We start from the raw sequence: 18099 nt of genomic DNA on the forward strand, positions 1-18099 counted from the left end.
AATGTTATGAAGTTGCTTTCACAATTTTAGTCTCTGGCAAGGGTGGGCAGTTCAAAACAAATATTGCTGTCGTCACAAATTGCAACAGCGCCCTCTAGCAGCAGATTGAAAACTCTTAAAAATTGACTTTTGTAAGATGTGTGTGGTGAAGGTTTGTGTAATTACTTCAAATTTTACACAAACGTTAACTGTCAGGCAGGCATCATATTTGTGAAGTGTCAGACCAATGGCGACATGGGGGGTCACGTGAGGCGGCTTTAAAGGTGCACTATTTGAACTAAAATATAACTCCAGAAGTAGTAACGCAATCATGTTGAAACTTAGTAGGTCGATAGATATTAGTAAGTTCTTGTGAGATGATGCCATGATGACGTCATCTTGTGATTTTTTATGATTTAAATTTTTTTGTTGTACCTTTAAGTCATCAATTGCTCACGGAACATGGTTAAATCTGATTTTTTTATTTATTTATGCCAGATTGAGCAAATTCCTTTGAATACACAACAAAATTTGAAATTCAGTTGAGAAATTTGCAAAAAATCTATTGATACAGTTCTGCATTTGTGCACAAATGCAATCATGTCTAGTTAGCTGTTCCGACCTACCGTCGGAACAGGTTTGTTTTAGTCGAGATTTTTATTATAAGCTGTTCCGACCTACCGTCTGAATAGGTATTTTTTTTATTGAGATTTTTTTTTCTTCTTATTCTTTGTTTCTGCCTTAAACCCATAGCAATTGCGCATGTTTTTTTCTTTAAACCTAATATCCTAAAGTATAAGGACAAAAGAGTTAAATCATATACCAAACTGAAGCTTAGAACATGCTATACTCTAAATGTAAAAAAATGTTAAAAATCTTAATTAATTAACAGCGTAACCCTCGTTTGCATATTTAATTAGGACATCTTTGTAGCACCATATCTCAAGAAGTGCGCGGCCGATTTATAATCTGTCTGTACTTAAAGACTCCTTGGTCAACCGGAAGTGGGACCATATCTCAAGAAGTACAGGGCCGATTTATATACTGTTTGTAGTTTTAAACTCCTTGGGGAATCGAGATTAATTTTGAAAAACCGTGACCTCAAGTTGACCTCTACTTCCGGGTCAACCGGAAGTGGGACTATATCTCAAGAAGGACAGGGCTGATTTTGTACTATTTTTAGTTATAAACTCCTTGTGGATTGAGTAATAATTTTGAAAAACCATGACCTCAAGTTGACCTCTACTTCTGGGTCAACCGGAAGTGGGACTATATCTCAAGAAGTACAGGGCCGATTTTTGTACTATTTGTAGTTATAAACTCATTGTGGATTGAGGAATAATTATGAAAAACCGTGACCTCAAGTTGACCTCTACTTTGTAACCAAAAGTGGGACCATATCTCAAGTACTATTCAATCGATTTTCAAACTTTTTTCAGTTAAAGACTCCTTAGACATTAATATTTATTTTGAAAACCTGTGACCCCACTTCCGGGTCTGCCGATTTTTGTACTATTTGTAGTTATAAACTCCTTGTGAATTGAGGAATAATTTTGAAAAACCGTGACCTCAAGTTGACCTCTAGTTCCGGGTCAACTGGAAGTGGGACCATATCTTAAGAAGTACAGGGCTGATTTTTATACTGTTTGTAGTTATAAACTCCTTGGGGATTGGAAATTAATTTTAAAAAAACATGACCTCAAGTGGACCTCTACTCCTGGTTCAACTGGAAGTAGGACCATATCTCAAGAAGTACAGGGCCGATTTAGATACCGTTTGTAATTATAAACTCCTTGGGGATTGGGAGATAAATTTTGAACAACCGTGACCTCATGCCTTTACTTCCGGTTCAACCGGAAGTGGGACCATATGGCTTCTTTTTTTTCCAGAATGCTCAGCAAAATATTCAGTCACATGATTTGATCATCATGAATATTATTGTGAATTGAAATAGTGTTTGATGAAACTTTTTCGGTGGGCAAATATTTTTATTTGGCCTCAACATTATGACATATTTTTGTACCTTGTAGAAATGCCTAAAATAAATTTTTGCATTTACAAGTGCAAGTAACCAGTGGAGCCTTACTTGTGTCTAAGTTTTGGTCAAGGGAGAGGAGATTCCTTGCTTGGCAAATAAAACCACACAATTTTTATCCAGGGACGGTTTACATCGCGCACAGAGAGGTAAAAGATTAGCCACGATTTTAGGGACACCTTGAAAATAGGACCTCCTACATAGACTCTGAGGTGGTGTCGTCCGTCTAGGACCGGGTCATTTCAGGTGACGAGCGTGGACGACGAAAATAGACCGCCTGGGATTTGGAATGATTTGGGTGAAGTAACCTTGTTCAAACTGGGGACCAGTTGCCTAAACTAATTCCAAGCCTTTGACCTGTGGCCTAATTTATAAGTGGTAATGTTATTGTTAATTCAGCATTATTTACAAACATAAAATATATAAAAAATGGATAACAGCATTATGCAAACATACAATACAATTACTAAGAAGCTGGTAACTTACCATGATTAGTCAGTTTAAATTAAAGGCCGTGGACACTATCAGTAATTACACAAACAAATTATTAGCATAAAACCTTTCTTGGTGACGAGTGATGGGGATAGGTTGATGGTATAAAACATTGTGAGAAACGGCTCCCTCTGAAGCGCCATAGTTTTCAAGAAAGAAGTAATTTTCAACAAATTTGATTTCGAGACCTCAGATTTAAAACTTGAGGTCTCGAAATCAACCAACTAAACACACACAACTTCGTGTGACAAGGGTGGTTTCTTCTTTCATTTCTATCTCGCAGCTTTGACGATCGATTGAGCTTACATTTTCACAGGTTAGTTATTTTATGCATATGTTGAGATACACCAACTGTGCAGGCTAGTCTTTGACAATTACCAATAGTGTCCACTGTCTTTAAGTAAAAAATTAATTATTTTGGTATTACCCTTGATATTTTGATCGGTTGCACACAGTATGAATTATGATTTTACATTAATTAACTAATGTGTTTAAAATAAATACAAACATACATTTGACATTTTCAAAATGATAGGGGATGCGGGTGTTTATGAATGAGATTTTCCCTAGGTTTTTCTGTGGATCGGATTGGCCTAGCAGTCGAATTCTCGACTTTGGAGTAAAAGAACAAGATGTCAATGTTTTGTTTACATCAGACAATTTCAAAATTGATAGAGGATGCATATCTATGGGATTTTCCTAGGTTTTTTTGTTGAACGATTTGGTCTAGCGGTAGATTTCTCGACTTTGGAGTCAACAGTTCCCAAATCGAATCCTAGAACAGGATGTCATCAGACACCAGACAGTCCTGTTCACCAACTACACGGATTAAAACTGACCTGGAGATTCCTTTCACACTACAAAATTGTTTAACCCAGAGACTATAAATTGAATCCAGTTCCACACTAACACGGAGCAGATGTGCTCACACTACACATTTTTTAACTCAGAGATGTTTTTTCAGACATTGTGATGAAAAATAGACCATCGAAAAATCAAAGAGCAAAATCGTAAGTGCCGAGAGAGCGCCGAGAGCGGGGCTGTTTATGTTGACTTTGATGATGGAGTTGCGAGTATACACAGTGATCTCCTCATTTTCCGTCGCCGCCGAAATTTTTAAAGTTTTACGATTAAGTTGACATCATCTTTATTCCTTATGACAGTTAAATCTACTCTCATAACACAGAAAGAGAACAACGAAGAAAGGATCGGCCACTTTTAGTTCCCATTTTAGGACATAATCAAAATGCCGACTGTAAAAGTTTCCCACAACAGTCGACCACATGAGTTAATGATACAGGATAACGCACGTGTTGTCGGAAGTAAGACAACTCGACCATTCGAACAACTCGTCGGTTTAGACAGCTCGACCGTACAGACACCACAACGATTTACTGATTTGTTTTTTTTAACACCAATATTTTCTTGGGCAGGGTTAAGTTTTACCCGGATTAAGCCAGTTTTGGGTTCGGTAATCTTGAGACGGTCCCAAAAAAACGATCTATCAAGACCATCTAAAAGTAAACCCAGAATTCAACCACAAGCCAGCCACTCATTGTCCTAAGTCGGCGGCGCCATTCCCTTAGATGTGCCGCAATTGTAAATACTTGGGTTCTTATCATACAAAATTGTTACACTTTGTTGTAACTTGATACAAAGTATAACAACGTTTCAACATTTTTGCTTTGTATGCTGCTCTGCCACATAATTGACCCGAATCAATGACTGAGACTCCCGTGTTTTTATTTATTTCTTGTTTTAACAACTTAACTGTAAAATTAACAAAATTCACTATTGAAATAACCATACTATCCTGACTGTCATTAAAAAAACGACAGGAAAAAACATCCGCCCCTCCAAAAGGTATTAATAATATTACTTGTATGCAACAACGACTCCATTGTCCGTCGTTCACTTATTCACGTAAATGCGGAAACGAATAACAAAATTGACCCTTTTCCATAGTGACTTTGTTAAATGTGCAAGCTCTGCTAGCAGCAGACTAATATCATTAGTAAAAAAAAAAAAAAAATGAACGAACAAATTAAACAAACCCCCAAAATATAGTATTTTTGATGCAACATTTTGGCGGATGGGAGCAACTAAAAATAGTAAATTAATAATGCTTGCTGTTTCAAGATCAGAAGTCAGAATCTAAAATGACACATTGTTTAACTTATAATGAAGCGAAACAAAAATGTTTTGGGTCGACAGCTTTTAAATTCCGTAAGCCAATTTAAAATTGACTGTACAGGTAGCCTAAAGTCATGTTCCCACGAAAAAACTAACACAATAATAACACCATTATCAACGACAGTTCATAAACAACAACAACAACAGCATAAACACATGGTTTTAACAAGGCTCAACAAAATGTTCTGACACTTTTGCATGTCGGCCACATGGTTGCAGGGTAGGCCTGCATAGCAAGTATGTTTATCAACACGAAAGTTCAACCATGCTCAACCAAGACCATTGTTTACGTCAGAGAGCCTCTCATTTAAATACACCGTCCCGACCGCAGACTCTGTGTGGCCAGCCACAGAGGCACGGTTGAATAACAAAGGACTCATGTTGATTCATATGGTAATGAAGCTCTCCAGCAAAACTCTAGGACGTTACTAGGGGGCTCTTTTGTTAGAAGGGGATTAAAAAGTCTGTAACATCCTGCAGACTAACTGCAGAAAGAACGCCTGGGGAATTTCGACAAGGCCCCTAAACTAATTCCAGTATTTCGCTTTACTTTCAGAAATTAGACCATGACAAACAAAAACTCTTTGACAGGAATATAAAATTAGAGATTTTATTATGCTGGTCGACGTTTCTTTGGTGGTTGAGTGGCTCAATGTTGTAGAGCTGCTTATAATAAATAGGCAACATATTTTGCTTTATAAAAATGCAGAAATTGAGCAGAATACCTGGATTAACAACTTGTAGTTTGTACATGAGGGATGGTATTTGCTGTGTTTAGCTGCTTTTTGTGTTTAGTTTGGTCTGTTCCTGGGCCAATGGCTTTAAAAGGAAAGAATCGCAGCGCTTACGTAATCAGGGGATTGTGCTTATGCTAAGCGTATTTAACATCTAGGCACACAGGGAATGTGTTCTCGATGAGCGTGACAATTCGCAACAAAAAATTTGCTGCGTTGACTATTGTGCTCAACTCCTGCGAAACATTCACTGCAAAAACAGTGACTTAAAAATTTGGTTTGCTTTCGCAGGATAACCGTGCTTTTCTTGTGCAAATGTAGGCCAGGGCGACTAGTATGCTTTAGTGTTAACGTCGCGACTACAAATTAGTATTAGAGTTGCGACTACTGTTTTTCCCCACTCCATTAAAATTGTGCCTACACGTTGACTACAAAAAAAGTCCCGATTACCTGTTTGGTGAAACAGTTCTCCTGCTTACTACTAATCTTAACATAATTAATGTGTCGCTTGCGGCACAAATCTTGAGAATCCGTAATTTATCTTGACAAGTGTCGTAGTTGGGTTTTAGGTGTGACTAGTCGAGTAGTAAATTTCACTAGTCACCCAGGCCTATCATGATGGGAACTTGCATAATGAAAAATCCTGTGGGAATGTGCCCAATGTCATGCTCTGCTCTGGAAGCAGAGATTCAGTGCTTAGCAGAAGCCGTGAATTCTGCGCTTACGTCAAGCAAAATAGACTGCTTCGTTTGTGCTTTCAAAATCGCACATTATATTCCGCACTTGCACAGTAAGCGGAATATGGTGAACGTAAGCGCAGACTTTGGTGGCCGTTAAAAGTTCAGTGAAATCCACTCGTTCTAGATCAAACCACCTACCAAAAACAAGGATTTTATCCTTAAAAGGCAGTGGACACTATTGGTAATTGTCAAAGACTAGCCTTCACAGTTGGTGTATCTCAACATATGCATAAATTAACAAACCTGTGAAAATTTGAGCTCAATCCGTCTTCGAACTTGGGAGATAATAATGAAAGAAAAAACCAACCTTGTCACACGAAGTTGTGTGCGCTTAGATGGTTCATTTCGAGACCTCAAGTTCTAAACTTGAGGTCTCGAAATCAAATTCTTGGAACATTACTTATTTCTCAAAAACTATGTCCCTTCAGAGGGAGCCTTTTTCCACAATGTTTTATACCATCAACCTCTCCCCATTACTCGTAACCAATAAAGGTTTTATGCAAATAATTATTTTGAGTAATTACCAATAGTGTCCACTGCCTTTAAGTAGGGAAATCTTGGGAATTATTTTGCCCTGTGTAGGCGAAGTCACTGAAGGGGCGAAGCCACTGAAGGGGTATACTGTTTCCGACATGTCCTTACGTGTGTGGGTGAGGGCATGTCTATACGCGTTCAAACCGAAGACTTTAACAAAGGGGATCCGAGAAAAAGTCACACCTAGGACGTCCTCGATGTCCTAACAATGGGAGAACAAAGAGAAGTCCTTGGTTGACACCATAAACACAGCTTATGGGTGTGCAGGCATGCATGCGTGCGTGTGTGTGTGCATACAATTTATACCGCAGAATGACTCACAACTTTTCATGTGGATTGGTCCTGGGATCCCCCCACCCCAGTGGTCTTTTCTTTTTTGGACTATAGGCAAAAAAAATTGTCATTATGGCTAACAAAAGAAAGAAAATGTTGTTGGAGTTGATGTGACAACATTTTGGTCTTTGTTTGTGGATTAGTCTTTTGGAAAATAAGCTAAGTTTCAGTCATCAATGAGGCATCATCTTTTATGACTGAAACTTAGTTTTTGGAGGATGTGATGCCTGCTAGAAAACTTTGCAACAGTCATCCACTATGATGACCATTGATGCCTCCTGATGACCTAATGATGACCAGGGATGCCTCCTGATGACCATTGATGCCTCCTGATGACCAAAATGATGACCATTGATGCCTCCTGATGACCATTGATGCCTCCTGATGACCAAAATGATGACCATTGATGCCTCCTGATTACAAAATGATGACCATTGATGCCTCCTGGTGACCTAATGATGACCGTTGATGCCTCTTGATGACCAAATGATGACTGTTGATGCCTCCTGATGACCAAATGATGACCATTAATGCCTCCTGATGACCAAATGATGACCATTACTGCCTCCTGATGACCAAAGGATGACATTGATGCCTCCTGATGATGACCTAATGATGACCATTGATGCCTCCTGATGACCAAATGATGACCATTGATGGCTCCTGATGACCAAATGATAACCATTAATGCCTCCTGATGACCAAATGATGACCATTGATGCCTCCTGATGACCAAATGATGACCATTGATGCCTCTTTGTGACCAAATGATGACCATTGCTGCCTCCTGATGACCAAATGATGACCATTGGTGCCTCCTGATGACCTAATGATGACCGTTGATGCCTCCTGATGACCAAATGATGACCAGGGATGCCTCCTGATGACCTAATGATGACAATTGATGCCTCCTTATGACCAAAATGATGACCATTGATGCCTCCTGATTACAAAATGATGACCATTGATGCCTCCTGGTGACCTAATGATGACCGTTGATGCCTCCTGATAACCAAATGATGACTGTTGATGCCTCCTGATGACCAAATGATGACCATTAATGCCTCCTGATGACCAAATGATGACCATTACTGCCTCCTGATGACCAAATGATGACATTGATGCCTCCTGATGATGACCTAATGATGACCATTGATGCCTCCTGATGACCAAATGATGACCATTGATGCCTCCTGATGACCAAATGATAACCATTAATGCCTCCTGATGACCAAATGATGACCATTGATGCCTCCTGATGACCAAATGATGACCATTGATGTCTCCTGATGACTAAATGATGACCATTGATGCTTCCTGATGACAAAATTATGACGGTTGAGGCCTCCTGATGACCAAATGATGACCATTAATGCCTCCTGATGACCAAATGATGACCATTGATGTCTCCTGATGACCAAATGATGACATTGATGCATCCTGATGACCAAATGATGACATTGATGCCTCCCGATGACCACATGATGAGCATTGATGCCTCCTGATGACCAAATGATGATCATTGATGCCTCTTTGTGACCAAATGATGATCATTGATGCCTCTTTGTGACCAAATGATGACCATTGGTGCCTCTTTGTGACCAAATGATGATCATTGATGCCCCCTGATGACAAAATGATGACCATTGATGCCTCCTGATGACCAAATGATGACCATTGATGCCTCCTGATGACCAAATGATGACCATTGATGCCTCCTGATGACCAAATGATGACCATTAATGCCTCCTGATGCCCAAATGATGACAATTGATGCCTCCTGATGACCAAATGATGACCATTGATGCATCCTGATGACCAAATGATGACGATTAATGCCTCCTAATGACCAAATGATGACAATTAATGCCTCCTGATGACCAAATGATGACCATTGATGTCTCCTGATGACTAAATGATGACCATTGATGCCTCCTGATGACCAAATGATGACAATTGATGCCTCCTGATGACCAAATGATGACCATTGATGTCTCCTGATGACCAAATGATGACCATTGGTGCCTCCTGATGACTAAATGATGACCATTGATGCCTCCTGATGACTAAATGATGACCATTGATGCCTCCTGATGACCAAATGATGACCATTGATGCCTCCTGATGACCAAATGATGACCATTGATGCCCCCTGATGACCAAAATGATGACCATTGATGCCTCCTTATAACCAAATGATGATGGCAGCAGCAAAAATATGAAATGTGGCTGGAATTGTGCAGCACATTTGAATGCAGACTTAAGTACAGTTAAAAAGATATAAGTTTGATGACAACAAACAACAAAATGATGACAAGTTGAAGCACAAAAACAGATGAACAGCGAAGACACAACCTGCCTTACGAAGAGCACCTCACACCTGTATCTCTACCTGACCACAACAAATGAATGAAACAACAAACAATAATAATGATACTTGCAGTGTATAGCGCGCATTTGCCATACTACATGTACATTGTAAAAAATGATCAAAAGCGCCTTATAATAAAAATGATTACGATGAACTAAAACAATGACATAGTATGGAAATATTGACTGCTATGAGAGGCACAGTTGAAATTATAGGCCCAAGGTGATGTCAAAACCATGACATATGCCCGAAGCGACGCTGAGGGCATAGTCATGGTTTTGACATCACCGAGGGCCTATAATTTCAATTGTGCCCTGAATATTAAGCAGTTAATATGATAAAATGGATAAAATATACCAATCCAACACTGGATAACAATCCAACAGTCAACGTCAACATAAACATCAGGTTGATTTCATGTGGTTGTTAATGAGCTTCAGATAGTCTTCAAAGATTTTTACGGCGTATTTTATCAGCTGCTTTGTGAGATGAACTCTTGCTTCAGCCATTTTACGTTGCGAGTTTGACATGAACACAAACAATTAAATTTCGCGTTGTAGTTCGCGCCGTGACAAGACGAACGTATACAACGCATCAAACACTTGCACTACCTACATGTAGGAATACAGTGTGTTGAGACGGATCCATAATTTTCCAGGGCGGGCAGAGTAGATTAACTATGCCCTGGGCATAGTCATTATGACGTCATCTTGATAGAAAACGCGGGCATAGCTATTTCCATGACTCCCGTTTTAACCAATCAGATTAGAGGATTCTATACATGAGGTATATAATAAACAATGCATTAATAATAAATAAGCAAAGTGTCAATAAATAAGCAATAGATTAAAACATAATTAAAAAAAACAACCTTAATAGGGGAAGTAAAAAAAAAGAGGTAAATGAGTTACTTTCCTGAGCTGATATTTGTCACCAAGTGCTGTGACTGCCTGACCACTAATTTGATATACATGTACATGTTGCATTAATGACTGCGTAAATATTCACACCTTTATTTTAATATGGGAATAAAAGAATAGTGACTCGTTCTTTAACTGCCGTTTAAAATTTTGCAGGGTCGTGGCTGTTATTCCCTTATTCATAAATACCTTTTGGTTAAAAGGCATAACAAAGCAAGAAACTTATCCGTGTTCTGACGTCCTTTCCTTGAGCTCTGTACGTGTGTTGCATTTTTATGACTGAGACAGTTTTTGGATTTGCATTACGTAATAGTAGTAGTAGTATGCATCCTTGTACTCATGGGCCAAAATGGCACGGCGAGATTGATCACCCAAAACGTATCCGAAAACAACCGGTTATAAAAAGCTCCAGCTGGTCATTATCAGCCGTTTTAACATCCCCACGTGACGCGCTCTCCACTTATAGGTCTAGCAAAACTGTCCGAGGTATTAATGAACGATACTGTACATTATAGATGCTGACTAAAACAAGGGCAGCAATGTGTAATTTGATATGTATTTTTTGTTGTCGACAACTGACAACTGCATTAAAAACAATGTTATTTTGTTTTTGGTTGAAAAGGTTCAGCAGATTTGGGAGTATGTCTTCACATATCATCTAGTGGTTTAGATCTACCAATGAAGGTTGTTGACATGTTTGGCTCTGGACTGCCTGTTTGTGCAATCAACTTTCAGTGGTGAGTTACTGCTATAATTAAACATTTATTTAAAATAAGTGTTAGGTTTAGTCTTTCAAAATTGGCAGAGTCTACTTCACTCATACTTACCTGTAGAGCACAATACTATTTTTGCATATTTCCCTATACCGGCAGGTAGTATCGCTAAGAATTAAATAGCGCCCTCTATTGGCAGCCCCATAGTGCCCCGCAGGGTACCACGTGATCTTCCTCTTTTCTCTTAGCGGCAAGAGGGTGAGACTTTTTTTATTAACTAGCAAGATTTATTCTTAAAACGTCCCCATTTTTGCTTTGAGAAGCTTTCTTATAATATCCTACGACCAGTACGGTTCGTGGAACTGTCGTAGTTTTGTGTTGTTTTGATTGATATAATTGTGTGGGAAGAAAATGAAGCGTTTTGGGAGGACAAAGTCTGTCGTAACTGAGGGAAATTACACCCCCTCGGGACAGTCCGAGTCCTCGGTAGGCTGTGTCGGCGACACTACGTTGCCGTCCCAGTCTACCGCCTAGCACCCACAGCCACTGTCGGCTGCGGGTGCTGGCAGTCCCACTGGTGATGTCGGGGGCCGAGTTCTCGGTCCCCGGCATCAGCCAAAGATAGTGGGACTGGCAAACGCAAGGCTGTGTCCAAGAGGCGGGTTACCCGAGCCCCCAAGACGGAACTTAAGCCTAAGAAAGGTCATGTAGGTAAGCAAGACGTTGTACCGGGTCTGATGCTTGCCACCGACCAAACCCAGAGTACCGGGCAGCCCATTGTGGCTACCCGTCATGGCTCAATGGGTTCTGGCCTCTCGGCCCCCCCCCCCCCCCCCCCCCGGCACAGTGCAATACAGCACGGGTGACCGGGGCGGGTTGTTAACCGGGTTCCCGGACCGCGCAGCGCCCGCCAACCCGATTGGTGTTGGGGCACCGCGGGCCGGGGAGGGCTAGACGGACTGTTGTCCCCAAGCAGGTCATGCTCGGACGGGCGCTCCACAGCATCGGTTTTCCGGTGTTTGGGGTGCCCGTTCTTCAGCCACCTGACGTGTCTTCGGTTACTCAAGACAGTACGTCACACAGGGGCGAAAGGAATAAGAAGTCGCGGCGTGCGCGCCGCTCTTCCTCCAGTAGCTCGAGTTCGGATCAGTCTGCCCACGGCAAACGCCGTAAGGGGGAAGACTTGATGACAAGGTCTGATCTTTTTCAAGCATTTCAGTCCTTTACGGCATCCCTGACTGGCCTCCCTGCCCGGTTTCGGATAGATACTCTCAAAATTACATTAGAGTCCATCCGGACGCCGGCGTGGGCGGCAAGTCTGGACTTGAAGGAACCCTACCTTCACGTTCCTGTCTGCCGAGAGCACTGGAAATTCCTTCGGTTTCAATACAAAAATGTCCGATACGAATTCTCAATCCTTCCATTCGGCCTCTCCACCTCCCCTCGGGTCTTCTTACGATTAGTGAAGGTGGTAGGGGCCGCCCTGCTGAGGCGGGGGGTGTCGGTGTTTACCTACCTCGACGACGAGTTGATCGTAGGTCAATCACGGAAGCGGCTCTCGCGCTAATGTGGCGTCTGGTAGCCGAGCTGGGGTTTCTCATAAACATCGAGAAATCCCAGCCGACCTCGTCCCAGTGCCCGACTTTTCTAGGGGCGTCACTGGACCTTCGGGTCGGCTGGGCCGCTCCTCGATGGAACGCTTGGGGAACCTCAAACAATGCGTTTCTCTCTTTTTGGCAACGCCGGGGGCCCCGGCTCGGGCTTAGCTCCGGCTGTTGGGGCTCATGACCAGCATGGTGGATGTCATAAAGTTTTGCAGGCTTCGTATGAGGTCGATACATCTCCACCTGCTTTCCTTTTACCGACCTAGTCGCAACACCATCAGTCATTTGGTGCCGACTTCGGCGTGGCTGGACCCACACCTCCGGTGCTGTGGCTCGACGACGCAAACCTCTTGGGGGGTCGAGTTTTCCAAAAGGCCCGACCGTCATTGACTGTCACAACGGACGCGTCTCTGTCGGGCTGGGGGGCTACCCTGTGCCAACGCCAGGTGGCCGGGTAATGGGGCCCCGAGCACACTTCGGCCCACATCAATGTACTCGAGCTGCTAGCAGTGACCTACGCTCTCGAGTGTTTCCGGAGGGTGGTTGTTGGCCAGGCGATGTTGGTTCAATCCGACAACACCACCGTCGTGTCATCAACCATCAGGGGGGACTCGGTCCCCCCAGTTGTGCGCACACACCTGGGAGCTGCTCCACTGGTGCATGCACAGCGAGGTCTCGCTGACGGCGATTCATCTCCCGGGCGAGGAGACATCACAGCGGATGCTCTGTCCAGGGGGTGGATCCACCCCACAGAGTGGACGCTGCATCCTCAGGTTGCGCAACTGTTGTTCCAAATGATGGACCGCCCACCGTCAATCTGTTCGCTTCAAGCAACAACCACCAACTCCCAACGTACTGCTCGAGGGGTCCCGACCCCAGTGCTTGGCGGAGGGACGCTCTGGCTGTCCAGTGGGACGGGCTTCTAGCGTATGCTTGCCCCCCGATCTCGCTTATTGCCCGGGTCACCACCAAACTGGAGCAGGAGGAGTGCAAAATCCTCCTTATAGCCCTTTTTGGCCCCTCCAGCCGTAGTTCACCCGCCTTACCAGGCTACTGGTGCACCGCCCGGTGGTTCTTCCCCACAGGGCAGACATCTTGTTCCAACCTAGCTCGGGCCTCCTGCACCCAGCCCCCCAACATCTCCACCTGACGTGCTGGGTTCTGTCACGCAGTCACTCTGCGCACCAGGCCTTTCACGACGAGCTGCGGAAATTGCAGCATGTAGCCAGCGGGCATCCACCGGAAAGGTGTATGACAGCAGGCTACGACATTTTTACCGATGGTGCAGGCAGCGGTCTCTACATCCCCCCGATACTAATGTAGGGGAGGTAGCAGATTTCTTGGTCTACCTTTTTGAGGACAATCTCAAGACGGGTACGATTAAGAACTACCGTTTAGCAATTGCGGCCGTTCACAATGGGTTCCCGGATGAGTCCTCCGTCTCCGACAGCCGGGCTCTTAGCCAGCTGCTTAAGGGGATGTTTGTGTCCCGGCCTCCGGTACGGAGGCCGGGACCTTTTTAGCATTCTAACCACGCTAACGGGACCGCCTTATGAACCAATGGCTAGCGCAACACTGTTGCAACTATCCATTAAATTGAATTTCTTGTTAGCCGTGGCTACGTCAAGGCGTCGCAGTGAGCTTCACTCCCTGACGACCGAGCCAGGCCACATCCGGTGGGAACCGGGTTGGGTTCGTCTGATACCCGCGACGGGTTTTCTGACCAAGAACCAGTCGGACACGTTTTTACCTCCAGATATCTTTGTGCCAGACATTAAGTCCCACTCGTCGGTCTGGAAGGACAAGCTATGGTGCCCGGTCAGGGCACTTAAGTGGTATGTCAGCCGAACGGAACCGCTTCGTAACCACCCACAGTTGTTTGTTACGTCGACGCCGCCGCATGGCCCGGCGTCTTGTGACACGATTACACGATGGCTCGTCGCAGTGATACGCTCAGACGCGAACGTGCCAACGTTGGAGAGGGTTAACACCCACGAAATTCGGGCGGCCTCCACATCATGGGCATTTTTTAAAGGTGTTTCTTTGAGTGACATTACACAGGCAGCCTGCTGGAAGACCCCAAATACATTCACAGACTGTTATTTGAGGGATGTAGTCCAGACTCAGGGCAGAGCGGGGAGGACGGTTCTAGCGGCTGCTAGCAGAGCGTCGACCCAGCCAGGAACTTCCCACCAATAGGTGAGTTCCCATTTTGCTCATTGTTCTCCGATCATTGATTCTGTGTTTTCAATGTGAATACCATTATATAACATGGCTTACTATAATGTAACTGTTTTCACTCCCGTCGTTGGCACGTACGCGCCACCGGGTTTGATTTCGCAGTCAGGCGTTCAGGGGCGCAATATATTACCCTGACATCTCGCATACCCACCACCAGTACTCGGTGCGAGTCTATGCAAAAATAGTATTGTGCTCTACAGGTAAGTATGAGTGAAGTAGACCCCCTCCCCCACAGAAGTGTGGGCGGGTCTACGAGGGAATACTTACCTGTAGAGCATCCCTCCCTCCGTCCTCACAGTTCTCGATGTCTTGGGGTTCCTTAATTGGTGCACAAAAAAAGGGGAAGATCACGTGGTACCCTGCGGGGCACTATGGGGCGACCAATAGAGGGTGCTATTTAATTCTTAGCGATATTACCTGCCGGTATAGGGAAATATGCAAAAATAGTATTGTGCTCTACAGGTAAGTATTTCCTCGTAGACCCCGCCCACATTTCTGTGGGGGGGGGGTCTAGTTAATAAGTCTAGTTACTGTTGATATGATGGGTATTTGTACTCTAAACATTGCGATGTGATTTGAACCTAAATCCTAGTAACAATGGGTAACTTTGTTTTTGCAGCCTCGGTGAATTAGTGAAACACAAAGAGAATGGGTTAGTCTTCAATGATGCCCAGGAATTGTCACAACAGTTGCAGGTAAGTCATAATGTGACAGCATCAATTACTTAGTAAAGTGCACAATTTCCAACCAAATTTTACAAAAATAAATTAATAATACCAACTTTGTGTGCTAAATAAGACCTGTTTGACAGAGTCAGCATCAGTAGAATATGTTTACATTTGTATTGGTCTTTACATCCATTAACCAACTTGTAATTATGACACCCTTTAAATAAGATCAAGGGCAAGAATGCAAACAGAAAAGGGGCTTGCCTACAGGACATGAAAGCAAAGTGTGTGTCACAATTATTCAGGCAAATAAAGTCAAAAACTGAAAGGCTCGAATATGTTATGTACGAGAAGCACGACCAAAGTGAAGTGCGAGCCGAATACAAGGTATGGTTGTCATTTTACGAGGACTTGCTTAAACAGAATAGCGAGTACTGCACCTTGTTGTCTAAAGAAGATCTTCAGGAGTATATGGAGAACATATGGGACAACAAAGATACTTGAGTACGACGTTGGGAACCAAAGCAAGCAGCATCATACCTAGAACATTGACAACATGACCAGTGTTTCACGCACGAGTAGAAGACGCTCACGAGCTTCCATTGCCAGCGCTGTATCATCGGCACGACTCAAAGCGGAACAAGAGAAAGTTGTTTTGGAAGCAAGAATGAAGACACTAAAGAGAAAACAAGAGATTGAGATGGCACGACTGAAATTGCAACTGGAAGAAGAGGAGCTGAATTTGAACACAGAACTGAACATTGTACAGGCAAATGAAAAGGTTTTGGACAGTTATGAAGTGCAGTCATCTCCATTTAGATTTAGGGATTCAAATTCAGACAGGCAGTCAAATAATGATGTATCCTTTGTAGCAAAACAGAATAAGCATTCAGACAGGGTAGACCAGACAAATAATGGTGAATATGCACTAAATGTGAATGCTCATTGTTTTGAACCAGAGAGTTATGACAAAATTTGTAGTGTACAAACACATAGTAAACAGAGTTGTCTTAATTCACCATGCCATAGTGAAGTTGTACCAGTGCCATTGCATGTCAATAACCAGGTACATGTAGCAAAGCTGATGAGCACTGTGTCAACCGAAGTGTAAGTGACATGTCAGGGGACAACATTCTTCTGGCTGTTGTCAGGCAACTGAAAAGACCAACCCCAGAAATCAAGCGCTTTAGTGGGGAACCTACGGAGTACCGCAAATTCATACGGCAGTTCAACACCAAGGTAACAGTTCACACTGAAAACGATGATAAACGAATGAGCTATCTTCAACACGTCACCAATGGAGAGGCAAATAAAGTTGTCTCTGGTTTTAGCCATCTTACTGCTGAGCAAGGATACCCCGCAGCTCTCAGAGAATTGGAGTCAAGGTATGAGATGTACAACTCATGGCACACTCCTTCATTAAGAAAGCACTTGCATGGCCATGTATTCGCCCAGACAACCCTAAGGCACTTGATGAATTCTCGATTCTGTTAGTTGAATGTGAAAATGCTGTGAAATGCATCGAAGCTGTGAAAGTCCTTGAGTACCCCGACAACATGAGGAGGTTGGTGGGGAAACTACCATTTTACCTCCATGGTAGGTGGAGAAACGTTGTTTGGCAAACTAAAGACAAAGGTGAGACTGTCCAATTTAGTCAACTGGTTCGGTTTGTGAAGACGGAAGCAAAGATGGTGATGGATCCAATTTATGGAAGAGATGCACTGAGCCATGTGTTATTTGATTGTGAAATGACTTTTGACCTTTGAACCTTGCGTCGTTTTTTCTTACATGGACCATGTGCTATTTTGAGACTGTTGTCATCTTGAGATCGCGCTCTATCTACGGCTGTTTGCTGATTTTTAATTGCACGTTTATAACTCCAAATACACCATACCAAACTGCGTGGGTGCGTGTGGGCGGTATGCGTGGTAAAACAAAGAACGCCTGCGGGCAGTATGCGTGCTAAAGGGTTAAGAGTAATTACAATGAAACTTTCAGTGATGGCGCAATGGTCTGCACATTACACTGCAATATGATGATGTCATCACCTGTCATGTGAGTCATCATAAAGCTAGACTGTTTTAAATATTTAAAAATCCATATCAAATCAGCCACAAGAGACTGGCGGTTTCTGTTTGCGGGATTGGGTAGGGATAAATAAGTTATTAATATGAGTGCGTGACCTTACATGACATTTATTTCCGGTCGAAGTTGCTTTCAGCAATGTTAGTGGCCAGCAGGGGTGGGCAGCTAAAAAAAAAAATACCGATGACGTCACGATTAACAAGAGCGCCCTCTAGCGGCAGGTTAAAAACTGTTAAAAATTGACTTTTTGAAGATGTATTTGGTGAAGTTTTGTGTAATCACTTCAAAATTTATACAGACGTTGACAGTCAGGCAGGCACCATATATGTGAAGTTTCAGATCAAGTTGTCATCATGGGTCATGTGACCCCAGTTGGCACACAACGTCTTTCTGACGTCATATTATGGTTGATTTTGAGTCGTGACATCAGATTACCAAAAAGTGACTAAAATACAAC

At 43.1% G+C, this 18099-nt stretch overlaps 1 protein-coding gene across 2 annotated transcripts in view; it reads left to right on the forward strand.

Moving 5' to 3' along the window:
- The window catches only part of LOC117293064 (chitobiosyldiphosphodolichol beta-mannosyltransferase-like), a 60584-nt gene that overhangs the window by 38060 nt on the left and 4425 nt on the right, over positions 1–18099 (forward strand). For both annotated transcript variants that reach the window (XM_033775275.1, XM_033775276.1), the window contains exons 8-9: positions 10954–11068; positions 15509–15584. In XM_033775275.1, the coding sequence (XP_033631166.1) occupies positions 10954–11068; positions 15509–15584 (191 nt within the window). The remainder of the gene's footprint in view (positions 1–10953; positions 11069–15508; positions 15585–18099) is intronic.

Source organism: Asterias rubens, chromosome 7 (genome assembly GCF_902459465.1).
Source record: "Asterias rubens chromosome 7, eAstRub1.3, whole genome shotgun sequence".
NCBI classification, from domain to species: domain Eukaryota; kingdom Metazoa; phylum Echinodermata; class Asteroidea; order Forcipulatida; family Asteriidae; genus Asterias; species Asterias rubens.